The sequence below is a fragment of the Varanus komodoensis genome, unplaced genomic scaffold, assembly GCF_004798865.1.
Source record: "Varanus komodoensis strain SLA01 unplaced genomic scaffold, ASM479886v1 scaffold100, whole genome shotgun sequence".
Classification (NCBI taxonomy): Eukaryota; Metazoa; Chordata; class Lepidosauria; order Squamata; family Varanidae; genus Varanus; species Varanus komodoensis.
Genome location: NW_025335270.1, coordinates 1335564 through 1358687, shown reverse-complemented (window position 1 = coordinate 1358687; position 23124 = coordinate 1335564). Strand labels below are relative to the sequence as shown.

General features: G+C 39.4%; 1 protein-coding gene across 1 annotated transcript in view; it reads left to right on the top strand.

Annotated features, from left to right (window-relative positions):
* The first annotated feature begins 8376 nt into the window (after positions 1-8376).
* Positions 8377-23124, top strand: part of LOC123017733 (protein FAM228B-like) — a 34385-nt gene continuing 19637 nt past the window's right edge. Inside the window, exons 1-5 of the mRNA XM_044419243.1 lie at positions 8377-8585; positions 12910-13005; positions 14542-14646; positions 17241-17357; positions 21881-21955. Of these exons, the coding sequence (XP_044275178.1) occupies positions 8433-8585; positions 12910-13005; positions 14542-14646; positions 17241-17357; positions 21881-21955 (546 nt within the window). The 5' untranslated portion in view covers positions 8377-8432. The remainder of the gene's footprint in view (positions 8586-12909; positions 13006-14541; positions 14647-17240; positions 17358-21880; positions 21956-23124) is intronic.

Below are 23124 nucleotides of genomic sequence, written 5' to 3'. Positions count from 1 at the left end.
AGAGTGCAAGCAAAATGGTGGAGAAAGTGCCTGCTGAGGTGCATCACCTTTTGGGCACTCACTCCCACTGCATGGCAGTGCCAAACCTAGTCCCCTGTGTCCAGAGAGAGAGGGCAGGTTAGTGAGCAGAGATCACCGCTTTTGTGGGCTACCACTCACTTGCTTTGGGTGAGATTATTTACTTATTTAAAACTTTTCTATACCATCCCATACTTAAAAGTCTTGGGACAGTTTACAGCAAATTAGTCCAAAATAATAATAATAATAATGATAACAACAACAACGACAATAACAATTGCCCAGCATCCAAAGTTTGGTGAGGGTGTTCAAAGATAGGCTGGACATGCACATGGTGGGCATGTCATGAGTGGAGCTGGCTGGAGCTGGGGGTCAGCTGGGGGTCTTCCAGCAATCTTAATTCCAACTGGTGATTCATCTAGCCTCATCTTTCTCAGGATGTGCTCTGCATTTACGTTTAATAGGCAGGGCGACAGAATACAGCCTTGCCGAACTCCTTTCTCAATTTTGAACCAATCAGTGGTTCCATGTCCAGTTCTCACTGTTGCTTCTTGACCCACATATAGGTTTCTCAAGAGACAAAGAAGATGGTCTGGTACTCCCATCTCTTTAAGAACTTGCCACAATTTGTTGTGATCCACACAATCAAAGGCTTTAGCATAGTCAATGAAGCAGAAGTAGATGTTTTTCTGGAACTCCCTAGCTTTCTCCATGATCCAGTGTATCTTGGCAATTTGATCTCTAGTTCCTCTGCCTCTTCGAAATCCTGCCTGTATTTCTGGTAGTTCTCAGTCCACATACTGCTGGAGCCTAGCTTGTAGGATTTTGAGCATAACTTTGCTAGCATGTGAGATGAGTGCAATGGTGCGGTAGTTTGAACATTCTTTGGCATTGCCCTTCTTTGGGATGGGAATGTAAACTGACCTTTTCTAATCCTGTGGCCACTGCTGAGTTTTCCAAGTTTGCTGGCATATTGAGTGTAGCACTTTTACTGCATTGTCTTTTAAGATTTTGAATAGCTCAACTGGAATACTGTCTCCTCAGCTAGCTTTGTTGTTGCTCACACTTCCTAAGGCCCATTTGGCTTCACATTCCAGGATGCCTGGCATGAGGTCAGTGACCACCCCATAATGGTTATCAGGGACGTTAAGCTCTTTCTTGTATAGTTCTGTGTAATCTTGCCACCTCTTCTTAATCTCCTCTGCCTCTGTTAGGTCCCTGCCATTTTGGTCCTTTATCATGCCCATCTTTGCATGAAATGTTCCCTTCCTATCTCCAATTTTCTTGAAGAGATCTCTAGTCCTCCCTATTCTATTGTTTTCTTCTATTTCTTTTGCACTGTTCATTTAAGAAGGCATTCTCATCTCTTCTAGCTATTCTCTGGAATTCTGCATTCAATTGGGTGTATCTTTCCCCCTTGTCTTTCGCTTCCCTTCTTTCCTCAGCTATTTGTAAAGCTTCCTCAGACAGCCATTTTGCTTTCTTGCATTTTTTTCTTTGGGATGGCTTTAGTTGCTACCTCTTGTACACTGTTGTGAACTTCCATCCATAGTTCTTCAGGCACTCTGTGCAGAATAGAGCTGCCAGGTTGCTGACGGGGACTGGGCGTTGTTCTCATATAACCCCAGTTCTCCATCAGCTCCATTGGCTCCCGATTGAAGTCTGGGCCCAATTCAAGGTGTTGGTTATCACCTATAAAGCCCTAAACGGCTTGGGACCTGGATAGCTAAAGGAACGCTTGCGCCCATATATGCCCTCCCACCCCTTGAGATCAGCAACGGATGCCCTTCTGCAGGAACCCTCTGTAAATATTAGGAGGGTGAGTACCTGGAGGAGGGCTTTCTCTGCGGTGGCGCCCCATCTATGGAATGCGCTCCCCAGAGAGGTCCACCTGGCGCCATCATTATTTGTTTTTCAGCGCCAGGCAAAGACCTTTTTATTTAAAATTTATTTTAATTGCTAAATTATTGTATTTATTAGGATTTTAAAATCAGCCGAGAATGCACTGGGGGTTTTAAAGTTTTTTTCTTTTAAATTGTTATATTGTTATTGTTTATGTATGTTTTTTTGTATTTTTTGTGAGCCACCCCGAGGCTTTGTTGCGATGGGGGCGGCATAGAAATGTTTTAAATAAATAAAAAAATAGATTAATTCCTAATCTAATTATTGTGATGTATTGCATTTGTTTTTTGTCAAAATAATGTGGGGGGGAGATCTAATAAATCTATTTGTCACCTCTACTGTATATTCATCAGGAATATGATTTAGGTCATACCTGAGTGGCCTAGTGCTTTTTCCTACTTTCTTCAATTTAAGCCTAAATTTAAGCCGAAATAACAAGAAACTCATGATCTGAGCCACAGTCAGCTCCTGGTCTTGTTTTTACTGACTGTATAGAGCTTCTCCATCTTTGGCTGCAGAGCACATAGTCAATCTGATTTCTGTGTTGACCGTCTGATGATGTCCATGTGTAGAGTCATCTCTTGGGTTGTTGGAAAAGAGTGTTTGCTATGACCATCGTATTCTCTTGACAAAATTCTACCAGCCTGTGCCCTGCTTCATTTTGTACACCAAGGCCAAACTTGCCTGTTATTCTGGTTATCTTTTGGCTTCCTACTTTAGCATTCCAATCCCTCATGATGATAAGAACATCATTTTTTGGAGTTAATTCTAGAAGGTGTTGTAGGCCTTCATAGAACTGGTCAACTTCAGCCTCTTCAGCACCACTGATTGGAGCATAGACTTGGACTACTGTGATGTTGAATGGTTTGCCTTGGATTTGAACTGAGATCATTCTGTTGTTGCCGAACTCAGCCAGTCAACAGCTAGGGCAAACCTGGGTGGACTCCAGACCCAAGTCAAAAGGAGCCTGAGACGAGACTTAGAGCCAAAACCACCTTTATTCTAGTGCAGTATAGAATAAAGGGAAACAAAAGGGGATGTTCAGCCCAAAGTAGTGTCTCAAAAGTTGCAACCCGTACATGCATTTTATATCCTAGGTAACCAGTTAGGTCACCTAATACACTTCTAATGCATCAATGCATCAATGTAGCCACACCCCCACTGCTGTTAGCTTCAAAGAATCTTTTCTTCTGTCAAGGACCAGACATTTCCCATGTCTATTTCTTATCTGCTCGAGATTCACACAGCTTTGCCATGTTCTTACTCCCTGTACATCTGTAACTTTCATGGCGGCTAGAACCAGTTTCCACTGTCCCTTTGATTACTGTATTTGAGGTCAGGCTAGTGTGTTAGCTGTGGGTTACACAAAGTTTATTTTGTTCTTATCCACCCTCCCTTCTGGGACAGTATAACTGTGTTGTTTTTACTATGTGGCCTTCCTCTGGCCAATAACTTTTGGGGTGTTTTGGGGTGCTGCAATTGGCAACACTGGGATAGTGTCTCTCCCACCCCCGTAATGTTTGGTCATATCTATTTATCATTCTAACCTCTAGTATTGTACTGTTCATATCGTGCATGAAAAGAACCCCCTCCTAAAGCTAAGAGAGCTTCTCTTTTTTGGGGAGAGTTGTTGTCTTTGGGTTAGCAGAGTGGAAGAAAAGTTAAACTCCCTACCACGACTGCGGTCCAGATCGAGAGGCTTATTCTTGCTTCCAGCTGTTACGAGCCCGGGGTGCGCGTGTACTCAGCGCATGCTCACGTGTATTAGCTCCACCAGCAAAAAAAAACATTATTCTATACGCTGCTCGAGCGGAATCCCTCCCCCATCACCTCCAACGCCAATTAACTGTCGTAATCACCGTTTTATCAAACTGTTCAGACTTGTTTCGCATCCACAGTTCAGCCTTCCCCCTTTCAAAAAAAAAAAAAAAAGGCGAGATTCCCTCCACTTGAAACCGATAACTGACAGTCCCGGAGACTTTCCTTTTCTGATGGGTGTTTTTAGTCCAATCATAGTAGAGGGGCGGTGTCGCGGGGTTGTCATGGGTACCGGGTTGCGTGTCCTGCAACCAAACGCGGATGGTTACAAAAGCGTGCATGATTGCCTCGTGTATTTCAGGGATTCTGTAGAAAGTACATTCTAACAAAAGAGCTCCGAATTATGGTTTATAATAATTATTATTATGTGCTTTAGAAGAACATTTCGCGTGCCACTCCCGGTGATCACGGAGCTGTCATGATTCATTTCGGAAAGGGTAACCGAGGACTATTTCCTCCACTTGGCGGAGGGACGCTGTGAGGTCGGGGATGCGCCCTCTGTGCATGGGAGGCGGGCACGGGCAGCGGGCAGTGGGCAGTGGGCTGAAGACGGGGCATTAACACCTGCTCCTCAGGCTAGCGTGGCGGAGGCTATGGAGGTCACGGGGGAAAGCTCGCATGCTCTCCCTCTGGGGCCATTCACATCGACTCCTAGAGAGTCTTCTCCCGACCTCGAACGGGTGAGTGGAGCTGGGGGGGGGGGGGTCGATGCCACAATTCCTGGGAAAGGGTCGGCGGATGGGGGGCACACCCAGGGTGCTCTTGGTGTAGGTGATTGACTCATCGCTTGCTTTTTAAAAACGTCCCTCAGCACGGTTCAGGCTACAGGTATCCTTGCAGAAAATAGATCGCAGCACATGCAAACTGAAGTGGTACCTACCCAGGAGCAAGTCCCCTAGAAACAGTTAACCCCGTGTTAATGTGTACAAGTTTGCACTGTTTAAATCTGGCCCCACAGTGTTGAGCACGACCGAATCATTAATTTCAACTGATTAAACTTCTTGAGGCGAGATGGCTAGAGTTTACTTGATAACTTCGAAGCAGGTTTTAGTGAATGCTGTTGCCCCTGCTCCTCTGTATTGGATTGGGCTCTGATACTGAGATGGCAGAACTTCTGTTACTTCTCTGTAATATACAGTGGCTCTTAGTTATAAATTGTCCTGAGAGCATCGGCTGTTAGGCAATATGGAAATTAAATTAACAAGCTTGTCACGAAAAAGCACACATATTAACTTATTACTCCACATTGGTATGGTTAAACTGTTACAGCAAAATAGAGCCTTTATTCTACTCGAACAAATTGTGAAATCTTTGGTCATGCAGATATCAGACATACTCAAGGATTGGTATGTGTTGGATATCTAAAAACCAAATTATGACTCTAGAGGCTGTAAAGATCCAACCCAAGACACTTTCTGACCACAACCCATTGGAGAGAATATGGTGGGAAGAACATGGAGACTTAATGACAACCTTTTGTTAAAAGAAGATATTTTGAAAAGTCAGAAGTAGTATTGGAAGAATTTTTCAGACTAAATAATACAAGTGATGCCTCTATAGCTACAATATGGGAAGCCAGTAAAACTTAAATGAGAGGACACTTTTTAGGAATAATGTCTAAGCAAAAGAGAGAGTGATCAGAACAAAGAATTCTGAAATGAATTCAAATACTAGAGGACCATCATTAAAAAAACAAGACAAATCAATTTAACTGAACTCAGACAATTAAATCAATTAGACATGATAGAGACACAGGAGATACAAAAGAAGTTGCAATTTTTAAAACAAAAACACTTTGAACATGCAAATCTGGAAGATAGTTAGCGTATCATCTTAAAAAAGAAATGGAAAAATTATTTGTAACGGGTGAAAAAAGACAATGGGATAACGTACATTGAAAAGGAAATCCATGATCTATTTACTAGCTTTTTTATAAATATTGACTTACTGTTCCATTCCATTCTCCGAACATGTCTTGAGAAATTCACTCCTGAGCAGAGGAAAATAGTGAGTGATAGCTTGTGATAATTCTTGAATGGTGATACTATTAGAAAATTTTAAAAAGATAAAGCACATGGTCCCAATGGAGTTACTGCGATGCATTACAAGTGCTTAGAGGAAGAATTAATGTTAGCACTTCAACAAGTAATGAATGAAATCAAAGAAGAGAGACTATTCCCATCAACATGGCAGGAAGCTCATATAACACTGATACATAAAGACGGTAATGCTTCCATGTTAGCATATTCTTATCAACTTATTTCATTATTAAATGTGAACTACAAACTTTTTACTTCAATAATGGTGGAAAGATTATGAAAATGTATAGAAAAACAGATTCATACAAATCAGACTGGATTTGTCCCAAAAAGATATATGAAAGATAATATATGTTTTGTGATTGATGCAATTGCATGGGTCAAGAAAAAGAAGAAGAAAGCTACATGTATTTTTTTTAGATGTGGAGAAAGCTTTTGATAACATGTTTTGGCCTTTTTTTAAAGAAAACTCTTCAATATCTAGACTGTCACTCAAGCTTTCAGAATTGAATTCAAGCAATTTATACTAAACAACATACTAAGATTTTAATTACCAGTGTATTAACTGATAGTTTTCAAATGGAGATAGGAACACACCAGGGATGTCCTTAATTGCCTCCTTTATTTAGTCTTGTATTGGAAATTTTAGCCATAAAAAAGAAAAGAAAGAAAAGACAAGACCCTAAAATTAAAGGCTTTAAAAGTTGGAGACAAATACAAAATGAAATATTATGCTGATGACATAGTTTTGACAATTCTAAATCAATATTAGTCTATATAGTATATAATAGATTTGAAAAATGAAAAATGGTCTCTATTCAGGCTATAAGATCAATAAGAAAAAAACAAAAAGTATATTAAAATTTGCAACAAAGCAGGAAGAGGAAAGTATAAGAAAGATTTCAGGATGTGAAATAACCTCAAACCCAGTTAAATACTTAGGGATAATTGTCACAGGATATAATGGCACAGTATTTCAGGATAATTATCAGAACATGTGAATGAAGAACCAAAAATATTTACAAAATAAGCTGGCAGAATAGGCAGTGATGGTAAAATTAACTAATTATGTAAATGGAAGACTGGTTGAAGAATTTAATGACAAATGGAAATTCTATTATACCCAGCATGATCAGTAGGATGTAAAAGGGAGTTCTTTAAAAAGTAGTTGAGGACTTAAGCGATTGGAATATTATTTGTTGCTGTACAGAACAGTAACTTTTTTCCCCTGAACTCCTATAGAGTGCTGAATGACAGGATAGATAAATGTGTTGTTTTGAATGTACTGGCTGCATTTGTTTAAAATCCCTTGGCAATTTTATTCCATTTTCTATATAGTTTTCTTATTTCTGTATTCTGTTTATGTTAAGAAAATTAATTTAAAAAAGAATATTCATTTTTCAACTGTCAAGTGCTGCTGGCTAGATAGAACAGAATGCATTGGAAGAAATCTGGTAGCCTATGAATCAGGAATGGTCTTAATTCCCGCTAGATAATGTATGAAATGGTCCTTACTACTTCTTAAGATTGACTTGGCCAAGAATAAAAGTGAATTGGCTTGGAAGCTGAGGTGGTTGCTTCTTTCTCTCTCTCTCTCACTCTGCAACCCTTCCCCCTCCCCCCCATTTTCACTCATCAACTTTTATATTACATGATAAAGGCTATTTTTACAAAAGATATTCAGTAATGGGAGTTTCTTCCAACAGGATTAACCGTTGGTGTCCGAGAAGAACTCAAACACTATTATCCAGAAAGTTATTTGCAGGTGGACTCAACCAACTTAGTTTTGCTGTGCACAAGACTTCTGTAAGAAAGCCCATGTACTTCCAGACCTGGTACTTGGCCCAAGCACTGTGTGGAGGATCACCTTAGCACTTCACCCAGGGTACAAATGACATCAACTGGGTGTGGTGGTCTTTGCTCTTGGTCTTGGATGATAGGCAAGGGTTAATAAAAGGGCCCAGGAGATATTCCTGGCACTAGGAGTGAGGGAGTGATTTATGCTTCAGAGCTTATAAGAGATGAGTTCCTGCCAAGGACATCTAGGCTAGTGTTATTGCCCAGATCTCCAAAGATGTAAACTGCTGGCAGCTGGAGGCCCAGGAGGGGCAATGATCTCCTTGGATTGGCTGCCAGGCATTATCCTGTTGCTGGCTGTGGAGGCTAAAGCTCTGAACCTCTGAGGACTCCTTTGGCTTCCTCCTAAATCCAGTATCATTGAAGGTGATCATCCTTCAAGTCCATCACTTTGAGACCAGACGCTTAGGTAATGTTAGAAGAGGGCTAGTCTTTCTTGTTTTACTAAGGTGGTACAATAAGGAGTCCATCTTCCTGAAGACCAGGGATGTTAGATTGTCTTGGCACTTTTTGCTTCTATCTCTTTTCCCTTACTTCTAGATCCCTCACCCTTCCCTCTTTTTCAATAAACTTTTTTTTTTTTACTTCAGTTTGATGTTCAGGTGAGTTGTGGCGCTAAATCTGGTGTCTCATCTGTGGGTTCAGGAATTGGGCAGAATTTAGCCCAAGAAAAAAAGGCTGAAGAAGACCTCCTCTTGTCTTCCTTTACATAGGCAAAGCCACCTAATATCATGCAGCCTTCAGAGAGTTGGTAGAATGTCAATCTGATCCCACCTTTTGGTTCTGATTCCTTTCTCTATGCATTATTTTTTTCTAAATCTTAATATTTTTGTTTTTCAGAATGATTCATTAGTGTCTTCAGGTAGTGAAAGCTCAAAAGAAGACTGGCTCATAAAAGTCTGCTGTCCAGGTGCACGGCATCGATATTGTAGACATGGCCAAACAAAAAAGGTAAATGTTACAGTAAACATACTAAAATATATCTAACCTTGAAAAGAGGAAAAGAATATGTATGAATGCTCTGTGACAACTCAAGTAAAGGGTTCTACTTAATTTCTCAAATTGTTTCTTTTTTCTTTTTTAATTTTGCTGAAGAAAATCAGCTAAATCCATGCACCAGGTATAGTCTACATACAGTGGAGATGCAGGTTTTGCTTTGGTTTTCTTCAGTTTTGTATGTATCTCAGACCCAGTTAAATTGAAGCTTTGAGAAGCAAACTCAAGTACACTGGGGCCTAGATAGTTTTTATTTATTTATTTTTCAATTTATGTCCTGCCTTTTTCCTACAAAGGGCTCAAGGCAGCTTACATCTCCTCCTCTATCTTATCTCCACAACAACAACCCTGTGAGGTAGGTTGGGCTGAGAGTCTGTGACTGGCCCAAAGTCACCCAGTTGGCTCCATGGCTGAGCAGGGACTAGAACCCAGATCATCTGAGTCCCAGTCCCATGCTCTTAACCACTGCACCACACTGGCTCTCTAGTTTTCTCATCCATCCGTCTATTACTTAGAAAAGGAATAAAAAGGAAAAGGAAAAATATCGAATATGAATGCCTAAGGTGGTGCCACTGTGAGAAATTTGGATTCTGGGAGCACAAGCTATATTTCTGAAAAGAAGGACTGCTGGCAAGGGATGGGTTGGACCTTTCAAGGATTGTGAAGGATGCGTTTGTCCACAGCATAAGTAAATCCATCAGGAGGGCTTTAAATTGAATCCTTCTGGGAGAGAGAAGTAAACTTGAGGGAAACAATTGACAAAGGTTTATGCACCACAATGGCAATGATATTACAAATTTGTGGGAAGAATGTTAGACTTTAACAGATGTGGTCTTTAATGTCTATGTATGCCTAGAGTGTGGAAAACAAACAGTAGAAACTTGAACTCTTAATACATCAGAGCTAATATGACCGGATAACTGTAACTAAAACTTAGTGGGTTGACTCCTGTGACTGGAATTCAGCAAATGAAGGATATAACTTGTTCAAGAAGAACAGAAGGAATGAAAAGGGAGACAGAGTTGTGCTACACATTAAGGACACCTCTCCGTGGGAATACAGAAGGGGTCAACTGAATATACCCATCAAGATCATCTGGATTAATATAAATAGAGGAAAGAATAAAAAGGAACATAGTGGTTGGAGTCTACCACCCAGTCAAGGAGGAGATGTTGAAACTTTGGAAAAGCAAATTGCCAATGTTTCAAGGAAGCACAATGTAGTAGTAATAGGAGACTTAATTTTTTCCTGATACCTGTTCAGAGACAAATTCTGCCAAACATGGCTCCTCCAGGAAATCCCTGACTCATGTTGCTGATAACCTCTTCCCACAGAAAGCAGTGGAAAGAACTGGAGATTGACTTGATTCTAACCAACAGGGATTGCCTAGTGGACAAAGTGGCAGTTAGAGAAACTCTGAGGGAAGTGACCTCGACACACTTTAATTCTTGATTCTAACGGATGCAAAAGCCAAGTGTTGTCAAACAAATACTGTGAATTGTAGGAATGCCAATTTTAATGTTCAGGCCAATGATAAGTAAGGTTCTCTGGCAAGTGATTAAGGAGTCGCAGATGGGTGGGATGTTTTTGGGTGGTAATGTGGCAGATTACAGGCAATTCCAACAGAAAAAAGGCAGAACATGACTGAAGATGCCAGTACAATTTCACAAAAAGGTTAGAGATGCTGAACACAAAAAAGACAGATATAGGATATGGTAGGAAAGTCAGGCTACATGGGAAAGGGAGAGACAAGTAACATGGAATTACAGTGAAGGCTAAAATTGAGTATGAGCAGTGGTTACCTAAAGGTGCTCAGAAGCAACAGAAACTCTTCTTCATACATAAAAACAGGAAAGAAATTCAACTACTCAAGGAGGATGGCAAAATGAAAGATGAGAAAGAAGAGATAGAAGTGCTCAATTCCTACTTTGGTTTCTACTTTCTTCTCCCAGAAATGACCACCCTGGCAAAGGGAAAGTACAAGCTGAAGGGACAGGATTGAAACCTGAGACTAATAGGTGAATAGCCAGGGAGCACCTAATTATTTGACCAAGTTCACATCTCTGAGGCCCAATAAACTGCATCCTAGAGTAATAAAGGAGCTGGCAGAAGAACTCTCAGAACCTCTATTATTTTTGAGCAGTCATGGAGGAAAGGGGAAGTGCCAGATGACTGGAGGAGGGCTAATGTCATTCCTATTTTATAAATGGGGAAGGGGAGGAAGAACCTGGGAATTGCAGGTCAGTCAGTCTGACATCACACCCTGGGAAAATCTGGCACAGATTAATCTGACTTTGTTTTTGGATTGGGTAACCTCCCTAGTGGCCTGCAAGGAATGCTGTGCACATGGCATATCTTGACTTCAGCAAAGCTTTTGACAAAGTGTCCCATGATACCCTGATTAGCAACCCAGCAGATGGAGATGGAAGGGGCTAATAAGACGATCATGTCCAACCTCCTGCTCAGCTCGTACCTTGGCTAAAATTCACTAAGGTGATTCCATCTTGTAACTACGTTTGGCATCTTTTCCTAGGTACAGAGCTTGAGATCTATCCCCATTACATTTCATTCTATTGTTTTTAACTCAGTGTTTCAGCCTATCAAACTCGTTTTGAATTTTTTGTCTTCCAGGAGTTTAGTTATCCTGCCAATTAATTTGTTTGCAAATCTGATAAGCATTCCCTGATAAGCATTAATAAAAATGTTGAAGGGCACTAGACCCAGGAGGAACCTGCGGTACCCCACTTGTTATATCTCCCCAGTTTGAGAAGGTGCCATGGTTTCTTTTGCGTCCTGCATTGAACAGGATTTTGGACCTCATGGCTTAGCTGGCCCTTTCCAGCCCTATAATTCTCCGATTCTGATAATTGTACCCATAATAAATTGGATATGATATACAAAATGGCAGGGGCAGGTTTCCATGCAATTGTGAAGTAGCAGAGGTCATGCAAGGTCAGATAAACATAAGCAGGTCCCTAAGTGTTAGGCTACTAATGTTTTAAGTTCTGATTCTTCCTGTTTCTTCAGAAAAAGTGCTTTTAAATGTAAAAGTATAACCATATTTAGATCATCTACCCTCAGTGCTGCAGCTGATATTTTAGGGACACCATGCCAGAGTACTGAGAGGAGTTAAAGTGCTAATTTTCAGCACCTGTCACCTGCTGTTATGCCTGGCCCCCCTTTCAGTGCTGACAGAATGGATTTGCTCATGATCAGTCCTGCTTTCCTGGCATCAGCAGGAGTGTGGGCAGGGCATCTGGAATGGGGGATGAGCAGCCTAACATTAGGCTTGAAAGCCCAGTGTGAGGCATATCCCCTCCCAGTCACTCAGGTGTAACACAGATAAGCTGAGCTGCACCACTGCTGAATGGCAGAAAGGGAAGGATCCCTTAGTACTTCTGACACACACAATGGGAAGGGGGGGGGGGGTCATTCAACATGCTGGTGGTTTAACATGTTGTATAAGCCTAGTCAATCTGTCAACGAAAATAGCATTGGAACATGATGTTCTCATCTTGTACTTAGTCATTGTTCTTGAACATTGCTGCTTTTATCACATGCAATTATCTGTAATAAGTGTTGAACCAATATTTCATGATGTTGGAACTTTCTTCACTTTTAATCTGAGCTTGTATCTACCAGTGAAACCTCATCTTTTGTCAAAACTTCCCCCCACTTTTTGGAATAATATTGAATTTACTCATCCACCCAATTGCTTTGGCTCCATTCCCCTTGATTGCTTGGATAAATTACAGCTGTTTGTGTGTGTGTGTTCAGGAGGAATCAATCTGATGACTGCATTGTCACTGAGATTGTTAGATTTTTAAGGTCCTTTTTCTACATCAATTTCTACATAAATTCATGACCTAATTTTTTTTTATAGAATTTGTACTTTTTCTAAGCATACTTTAATACATGTTGAGTTTATTTTTTAATGAATGCTTTTTGGAATTACCTTCCATTGCAAAATTTTTGTGCTCATATTTTGTGCACGTATTTCTCAAATATACGCATTTTGCGCACACATTTCCCTTTGTATATATTTTTCTTAAGAAAGGCTGCATCACAAAGTTCATAAAATGCAGATTTTGGTACACAGTTGAGAATTGCATAGTTGTGTTTTGATGAAAAAACTTGGATTAAATTTCTTACTCCGTGTCTGCACACGTGCTTTCCTGTGTACTATCAGTCAGACATGAGTTCTAGTGAGACATACTCACAAGTATGTGTTAAACTGAAGTGTTTTCTTGGATGTTTTTCTTATCCCCAATCTTTGCAGCGAATATCGTCATGTAAAAAGACTAGATTCTCACGGAGCTTAGACAAAGATGATTTCACAGAGTCTGCACAATGGATGCCCTTTACATCTTACCAGGTATGCATGTCAGATGTTTTATTGAAGAAATGTAATAAAGATTATGCATGTGTAATATGCATATATCATGAATGTTACAGTAATTATAACATTGTAACATGCATGCTGATTAACAAGTTATTAGTTACTCCAGTCACACATTATTTTAAAGATATATATTATATATATATTTCTTCAGTACTACATGTGATTTTAAAATACTGCCTCCCTTGCAAAGATATGTTGAATTAGAGGGCTTTTGTTGGAGGGACTGCATCAGATGTAGGAGGAAAATACTGGACTAAATTTCCTTAGGGAAAGCACTGCTATGTAACTCTTAGTCTTCTTACTTAGTATACTAGTCCATGAAGTGGTGTCTGTATCTTCATTGGACAGGCAAAAGGGGTAGAACAGAAATACATCTGATCTGGAAGTAGCTTAAAGTATTTTCTTTTAGCACTTCTTGGTGGGAATTCATTTTATAAATAATGAAATAAATAAAACTGTTAATAGTAAAGCAAAAATATTAACTATTAACTTTATTTCTGGGTAGTTCACAGAAGTTTATCAAAGCACAATAATAAAAGCGGATACAATAAAGTATAAAATTACACAATATTTTATAAAACAGCTTAAACATTAATAAAATTTCAGTAGAACTAGACCTAACTGAAACAGCAGACATAGCTCATCATATGCCACTAAATGCCTGAGAATAGAAGACTTTCTAAAAACTTGACACTGAAAAAATGATAATCTTGGTGACCGGTGGGCCTCAGCAGGGAGTTCATTCAACAAATGAAGAAAATGTCTTGGATGTTATCACAAAACGTCTACCATTGGCAGTGTGGCTGGTCACAAAGAACAAATAATCTTCCTGAAAGACTGACTGCAAACTGAGGTGGAGTCCAAACCCCAGCACATTAAATTCCTTTGAACCCATACCTAGCAAGAATTTTTTTCTTCAAGCGGGAAGGCTGGGGTACCTTGGGGCTTGTCAGGAAAGGCCCACGAGGTGTGCTGGTGGCTCTGGGCACCATGTTGCCTGCCCATTGGTATATTTGATTTCTAAAGATGCAAAGCTTCATATTTCCAAAGCAGCATGTGCTGCAAATTCTGTCTAGTTACTTGTTTCTAATTAGCTTGGTTCTGCTGGCTATTAATTTTCTACCTGCCCGTTGGTACGACACCATATTCTCTATGGTAGAGCACCTAATTAGTTTATAGTATTTTAGGGAATAAAGAGAAGCAAAACAAGTCAAAAGAACTATGGTGGAACTGAGAAATGATATCACCATTCTTGTTATGACATAACACTGGAACAGTTCTGTTCTCATTCTGTTCAGTAGCTTTATAGCCAGACACATTTACAGTGAGTTACTATAAAGCTGACACTTGGATTAGCAAACTAATCTGAAAGTGCTGTGAGCCAGTATATTTCTCAAGTCCTCTGAAGTTTTTATTTATTTTATTTCTCAATACTAGCAACTGCCTTTGTGACCAATTCTAGTTCATCTGTTTTTTGCCCTCTTAAATGTTTTAACACATTCATCCTAGACCTATACAGGAGTGCCAAGGCAGGAGAGCTCAGACTTGAAGTGGCTCATAAGACTTCGCTGTCCAAGGGCTCAGATGGAGCTGATGTTGCCAGATGCAAAGCAAGTAAGTGACTGTGTATATCAGCTGCTTTGCCAGTATAACATCACAAAAATATTAATGTTAGCATTGCAAGATGGTTAGAGTTTCATCTTAAGTAAATATTAAATCTAAAACTGCTGAGTGCAGTTTCATATGGTAAAGTTCCTTAGAGATACTGTGATGTCAAAAACTGTACAAATTTTCCTTCTTAACCTTACCTGGAGTTTAGCTTTTACAGAGTTTGATCATCATATTCACAGTCAGGTGAAGTATGATAAGTTAGGCTGCAGTCCTATTTTCGCTTACCTGGAAGCATGGGCATTGGTAAGGCACACCTGGCATGTACCTCAGATCTTCTGAGTGTTGGCCCTGGATGTTTAGGGCTGCCCCAGGGCCATTTTATGTCTTACTACAAGCTTGCTTCTTTCCCCTCAGCTCAGTAGCTTTTAGTTACTAGGAAACGTCAAAATACACTTCCTTAGTAGATCAAGGTGTGCAGCATGAAGGCAGCCACTTTTTAAACTAAGGGGAGACTGCCACTTTCCATGGTCTGTTATTTCTCTCTGCTTTTCTACTTGTACATGCCTACAGCCAGGAGTGTGCTTGCAATGACATTTTGCAGCGGGAGGGAAAAGGCAGGAAGATCTCTCTATGAAATATTGGTATTTCAGGCAGCACCTGATTTTGCTGCCCCCAAACTGGCAACAAACCTTGGACTTTCAATAAAGTTCAGTAGCTTCAGCTCAGCAATGGATTTAATCAGTCATCATATGCTTCTTTCTCACCCTCCATTTTACTTTCTCTTACATAGCTGCAGGCAGCAGATTATACCAAAAGGATAGTTATGACTACCTTGCAATGCCACCACATTTGACTCTGAAAAAAACCTTTAAACTGGATATCAAGTGTCCTAATTCCCTCACTCTAACAATTCTTCTGAAATTTTTAATTTGAATTTTGGGATGCCTCTTGACCTTTGTTGTTGTCATACAGACTTATCCAAAACTGATGAGTGGAGGTGAGGGAAAGTGCAGGCAAATCACTACTTACCCCCAAACTTGATAACTCCTCTTCCATGTGAAGCATATCTCCTATCCTGAAACTTACTGGTTTCTTACTTAGGAATACCTCTAGGCTCCTCTTTTGGAGACCCTGAAGATGTCTAGCCTGCAGCGCCCCCTCCCCCCTGCAAGTATCATTCTGCAGAGACATGATCCTCGTATATGAGGCAACTAATCCGGCATTTTTGTAAATTATAAGAAATAAAATTAGCATTTCCCTTTAAAAGAAAATCAAATTATGAGAGAGAGAGAGTGTGTGTGTGTATGTATGGAGAGAGAGCACAAAACCGCCCTCTGCAACATTTTAAAAATTCTTGTTAGGTAAAGTTCCTTTTTAGGTGGCAGCTCTGCTTGCAACTATCATCCAGTTCTGACCAAAAGAGATATTTTTACAGATATTTTTATTTCCTGCGGTAGTCAACAGGAAGCACAATGCCTTGGTTTCTGAACCTAAACTTGGGTTCAGTACTGGTGGAAGTGGACTGACTCTAAACTGGTTTCTGCAGAAGTAGGTTGTTTTCCAAAACACCAGAGAGACATCTGAATTGGGGGACCTCTTACTCACTCTCATATAAATTTGTGCTATGGTCTGGTTTAAAGAACCTAGCAACACCCTTGCCTGCATGTAAGTTCCAGGAGGATTCAGTGGAACTTACTTCTGAGTTAAGCATGTACAGGATTGAGCTGTAAGTGATCAAGCAATACACTGGGGCTTCTGTCAAGATTAGGATTAAAACAAGATAATGTAAAGCACTTTTAATACTCAGAACCACTACACATATATGATATTAGAGACGTATGCTTATCTTGTTAATGGTCAGTTCCATCCATACCCAAGCATTCTGCAGTGAAGACAATTCCTTATCAATTCCTTATCATACTTCCAAAGAGTATGAAGCAGTTTCCAAATATTCATAAAGGTATACCTAGCATTTTCTTTATTTGCAACACTTTGCATGGTTACCTTGAATGTTCAACAGTGCAGTAATGTCATCTTGCTTGGTCTTAGCTCATGTGGGTGACTTTAAGAAAAATAAGTCCATTAATTCAGTACACACTTGACTCAATGCTGGAAGTATATGATTTAGGGGCTAGCTGTTAAACTATTAGGGAACAGGTGTAAATCATGTTTTCTATGTGTATGCTCTATATGCAGATCATCCTAAATTCAGTCCCTTCAGGGAAAGCTGGGAAAGACTCTTGCCTGAAACTTTGGAGAGCCACTGCCGGGCAGTGTCATCAATACCAGTCAATTGTATTGATGGGCTGAGTCAGTATATAGCTACTTCCTCTGTGAATGATATTTGTCACTACATGGTACTTACCATCTGGAGCAAGGTTTTCAGTTTTCTGGAGGACAGTGAAAGGAACTATATTTCACTCAATTACTATCTACATGGTGCTGAAAACAAAAGAGATTTCAGAACATAGTGTTCTAGAGTTTGCAATATTTTGGAGGATGAATGGGGAAGCATAATACTGTGCTCCTTGTTTAGAGAAATTTAAGTGTTGGGTGGCTGGAACATTCACTGTGTTTTTCCTATCCCTTTTTATAAGTCTCTTCCAGCAGTATCCTTGAGTAGATCACCAAGCAAGATTTGCAGAGATAGCCAGACTGAAAATGCAAAAAATCCAGAGAGATGGCCAGCAAAGAAGCATCATTCCATTACACAGGTACAGCTGATTTTGGGAGCTGGGGAGAAATCATTGCTGACAGTACTCTAACACTTTGTCAGCTTTGGGAAAAGAAAGCAAGGTAGCTAATGTTCCTATTTAAACATGCGATTAGAAAATGCATGCACATTTCAAAGAAGCTGTCAGACACTTTCCTTTTTGAAGTAATGCATTCTTTGAATTACATAAAGTTTATTGAGTATGTTTTTTGGTGTTAGAAGAAACTTAATTTCCATCTTCTCTGCAAGGGAATTAAATTGTCATTGCTTTTTCATTATTTCATATCTTTAAAATAATTTTTAAAATGTTGCCATTGATTTGGGTTTGGATTTGGATATGTATGCAGTTGCCAATAGATTCCTACACCCTGCTGGGTTTCTTCTAGCAAGAAGCATGGAGTAACAGAGGCAGTGTTTATCTTTCTATCCTACTTTTATTTTTTCCCCTATTAGAAGTTGTGGAGTTATGTTGGTGGAAGCAGGTCAGGGTTTAGAGAGGCTGCAGGATACAACATAGCCTGGCTTTTCCTTCCCCATTCCCTCCCTGCTGGCATGCCTGTTTTTGCCATTCCCTCTCCTTGTTTGAGGTCATAACACTGACTTTAGAAGTAAAGCTGTTATGGGGCTCTGTAGCAGCTACAGGTAGGGTATGGATGCCGATCTGAGGATTTTTGTCTCCAGAGACAAAGTCCACCTCCGATTATGAATGACCTCAGAGGTGAAAACCCCCATTTGTTTGTGCCCTTTATGGCTAAGAGAACAATCCTTATCCCCAGTCCTGTTGGTTAATGGGCCAGAGTACAGAGAAGTTTGGAATATGCATGATACATTAACCTGTGATATTAAAATGAAAAAGGCTAAATAAGAATAATTTTGATGCTGTTTGGGGACCATTTATTGATCATGTACTAATAAAAGGGAAAGAATTTGAACCTCCAAGTTTCATCGCAGTTTTGGAAGGATGATAGAACTTCTGGAAAGGGTAAATAATTTAGCATGTATCTAATTGTCCTGGTGGTGGGATGCACAGTTCCTTTCTTTTTTTTCCACAGTGTGCAATTTAAATATATTTAAAATACAGATAAAAATAACAGTAAGAAACAGAACCATAAAACATAGTAAAATTAAAATATATTATAAAAACAACCATATAAATAGGAAACAGGAGAAAAATAAACACAATATGACCAATTGTGACTGCATCAGGAGGGGGCTGCAAGCCAAAGACCCCCTTTCCTGGCTTCTCCATGAAGAGCAACACAAGAAAGATGGTGCACTCACCGGGCCTTTATTCTTCTGTTACACTTCCACCGCTCGCTTCCCGCAGTGCCTTGGCCCTAGCCTGCTCCGGTTCCCTTCCCTTCTGTCGCTATGGCAATGAACTGCACCGTCCCTATGCTTGCTGTTTGCCTCGGCCTGCCCGCCGCCTCGGCCGCTCTCCCTCAAACGCACGTGCATCTCCGCACTCTTTCCTCTCTCCTCTTTCCCCCCCCCCCCCCGCCTCTTTATATTCCCTCCTCGTGCAGCACTCCACCCAACCCAGCTGTTTCTGCCTCGGTCCGCAATCCCGTACAGCTGCGCGCTTGCCCGCATTCCCTGGCCGCTGCCTTCTTGTGTGTTGCTCTCCCCACATGGATTCCCAGCCTTGCCCTGTTGTCTTTCCCCGTGCTCTGTGGAAGGCCCCAGGAAAAGGGCTGAGCCCCTCTGCCTCCTCACACCAATAACAATAGGTTATCTTTCAGGTTCTCATTTTTCCTGTTTTGAATCTGTCTATTCTAAACTTGGAGAATTTTTCCAAGCTTAAGTTTGCTCCAAATGCAGAGATTTCTCTCTTTTTTTTTTAAATAAATTTTACTATTTTTTTTAGAAACTAACATTAGAAACATCAATCATTTAAGACATCGGACATACTGGGTCAGCATCTTACTCTTTTTAACAGTCCATAACCATATTCAGATCTATGCATAGTCCCGTTTCTCTAGCCAATAGTAAAAAGAGTTCCAAGTTTGATAGAAATATGTATCCTCCTTCTCCTTCAGAGACAAGGTCAATCTGTCCATTTCTGCGCAGTCCAAAATCTTTTTTAAGATCAGTTCTTCAATAGGTGGCTCTTCACTCCTCCAGTGTTGGGCAAATACAATCCTCGCCACAGTAATTATGTCAGGTATATAGCTTGTTTATCAAAGTCATCAGAGATAATGCCTAATAGAAAAAGTTCAGGTTTAAATGTTAAAGGTTTTTGTAACATTTCCTCAAGCCATTTATGTATTTTAACCCAGTATTTTTTTGCCTTATCACAAGTACACCACATAAGATAAAAAGTACCAGATTTATGTTTATATTTCCAACATCTATTTGACATACTTGGGAACATTTTTGCTAGTCTATTTGGCGATAGGTACCATCTATAAAACATTTTATAAAGGTTTTCTTTATATGAAGTTGCTAAGGTTACCTTAATATTTCTTTCCCACAGGTTTTGCCATTTCTGTAACTCAATAATATATCCAAAATTTTGTGCCCATGTTATCATAGTTTGCTTAACTTGTTTGTCTTCCATTCTCATGTCCAAAAGAAAGTTATACAATCTTTTAATCATTTTTATCTGATTTTAAAATTATTTGATCAGATGTTAATTCCTTATAAAAACCATAAAAATGTTTAACATATCTCGATTGTATTTGAACCTTATGCCGCCAAGAAATATCAATATCCTGCTCCTGTAGTTCTTGATTCGGTTTCAATTTTCCATCATTTTCCAAAATATCATGATATCTCACAATCATATTAATATGCATTTGGATATGTAAGAGCTTCCATAGGAGAAAGCCATCTTGGCAACGTAATATGCAGCTTTGTTTTTAGTTTTTCCCAAACTGACATTAATGACTTTCTGATATAATGATTTAAGAAACAACCATGTGTCTTGCACTTCTCATACCACATATAAGCATGCCATCCCATTTGTAAGATTCTCTTATTTCTTAAGGATATCCATTCTTTTAACCACATTAAGACACAAACTTGATAATACAGCATCCAATCAGGAAGGCCAAAATCCCCTTTCCCTTTGGCCTTCTGGAGCATTTTTAATTTAATCCTTTGTTTCTTCTTTTGCCATATAAATCTCAAAATTTGGGTGTTTAAATCTTCAAAAAAAATTATCATTTTTTATGGGAATTGTTTGGAATAAAAACAAGAGTTTTGGTAATATATTCATTTTAACTATTGCTATTCTTCCCAACAGTGATAATTGCAAGTTCGCCCATTTTTCCAGATCAATCTTAATTTCCTTACATAGTTTTACATAGTTATCTTCTTTCAATGTAGCACATTTAGCTGTAAGAAAAACTCCCAAATATTTAACCTTTTTAACAATTTGGAGGTCTACTTATTCCGTCAAAGTCATTTTCTACTCCAATGTGAGATTTTTTACTAACAATTTTGTCTTTTCTCTATTTATTTTTATCCTGATAACTTCACCATAGTCTTCTATCTTTTTTAAAAGTTTAGACATTGTTACCAAGGGATCCTCTAAGATAAAAACTAGGTTGTCCATGAATGCTTGTAATTTATTAATTTCATTTCTAATTCTGGCACCTTTAATATCCACATCTTCTTAACATTTCTATTTAAAACTTCTAAGATCAATATAAATAACAATGGTGAGGGCTGTAGTTTGAGGAGCCATGATCTGGCTGGTAAAGTATTTTTGCTTCCATTAGAACCCATATGAGGGGATATATATTATATATTTATTTTAGAAAATAATCTTCAGGAGGCAGAAAGCTCCCTGCTCATCCTTCATTGCTTGGCCTGTTCAATGCATACTGGCAGGGCTTTGGAAAGGTGAAAGAACTGTAATGTTACACCTTCATGGCCCATAGGATTGCTCTATTAATACGATTCAGATATGCATTTTAGTCCCTCGGTGTGGCTAATAGTATTTGCTTATCAGTTAACTCTTAACCACAGTATTCAATATACTTGTGTATCTGACTGTTCAATTATGCAGCTTTTCTGATAGTTTCCCTTTTCATTTTTAAATGCTGAAAGCTTGATCAAATATTTACATAAAATTATACTGAATTGTGCAACATTGTATGATATTGGAACTGGCATTTGTTAGCTCTTTTATTGTACAGTTTAGTAATATTCTACATACTCTGAACCAATTTAATACATCATAAAGCATATTGGATTTACAGCCCTGATGTTCAAAATCAGCCATTCTTTCAAACTTCTTGGCAGTGCAGGTAGAGACTATTACAACTTTTCTCATAACTTTTGGTGCCTAGCAATTTTTCCCCACTCTCAGATAGTCACTGGCTTAATGCAGCTTCAAAGAAGCACCAGCACCATTAATTCCAAAGAAGGCTTTTCAAGTAACTTTTATTTTCAGCTTCTTCTTGTTGGTTATGAGGCTTACTATACCTGCAGTACTGATGGATTCATAATACTAATTTGATTTACTACTCTTGATTTAGCAGTTCTACTTTACAGATTTTGCTGGTATTTTATTAGGCCGTAGTTAATGAAACCCAGGATGCTGTTGGTTCCACTCAATCCCTGTTGGAAAGAGAAAATCACTTTGTAAGGGTAAGAAACATACTTTTTACAGCATGTCGTTCTGATTGAGAAAGATAAACAGATTTGAAAATCTCTAGGCATCAGATCATTTTTATCTAACATGTTTTCATACATACCTTTGACGAGAAATTGTATTTTTCTAGGGGCATTATGAAAGTGGTATACATTCAGCAGCAACTGAACCTACTGTGAGACAGATTAGGTGTGATGTTAAATGCATGTAAACATTTAGAATGACTGATTTTTGTTACATATATAGCAGCCATGGAAGAGGGGGAGCTTTCAGTCTCTCCCTTACAGCTAATAGCAGGTGGAACAGCATGGAGGAGAAAGGGGTAAAGACTGCACCATTTTCATGTATTGCTATCCTGACACACACCCCTACTCTGCCAATGCAGAGCAAAAATAAGGCATATTAAATGCTTACATCTTGTTACATCTGTGTTGATTTACCCTTGGATATATTTGATACTTGCATTTCCTTCCCAGCCCCTTCATTATTTTGCTCTGCCATGCTGTACATTAGACTCCTTTCAGAAATTGTGCAGGGTTGACCTGCACCCCATGCTGTGCTACACCCTTGAACATTAAGCTTCTTCCTACATTCTGGGATCCTGTGCGTTAGCCAGCTTGTTGCAGGTACTGCAAGTCTGAATTCAGTAATGGGAAGAATGTGGTCTTGTAGGTGTACAGGTCCTAGATGTGAGTTATTCCATACAAATAAGTCCCAGTAGCTCCTGGAGTGGTTGGACAGCTGTAGGTCTGTGCCTATCTTAGATATATTTATTTATTACTTTTAAAAGCCATCCAATTATCTCTCTGTTTAGTGGACAGTGACAAAGTAAGAAAGCATTAGGGTATCAAGGTAAATGGGCTGGTTTGCTTTGGCTTGTCTGCATGTGCTGGTAGTGGTCCTATAAGAATAGCAAAGATGCGGGTCACACCTTATGTCTGTAGTTCAGTATGCTGCTCAAGGAAAAAGAAAATGTTTTGTGATGCACACCTCTGTCATTCATCAACTTCTAGGAGATTCTTGTTCAGGCAGTGTACAGGGTATATTAGTGTTATTGTAGTATGTTTTATCAAATAACATGTAGCTCCTATTCAGTTTCTTCTTCTGCTACATGGTATAGAGTGAAGTGGGTATGGCTGTAGGGTTCTAGCTAATCAATGTGAAA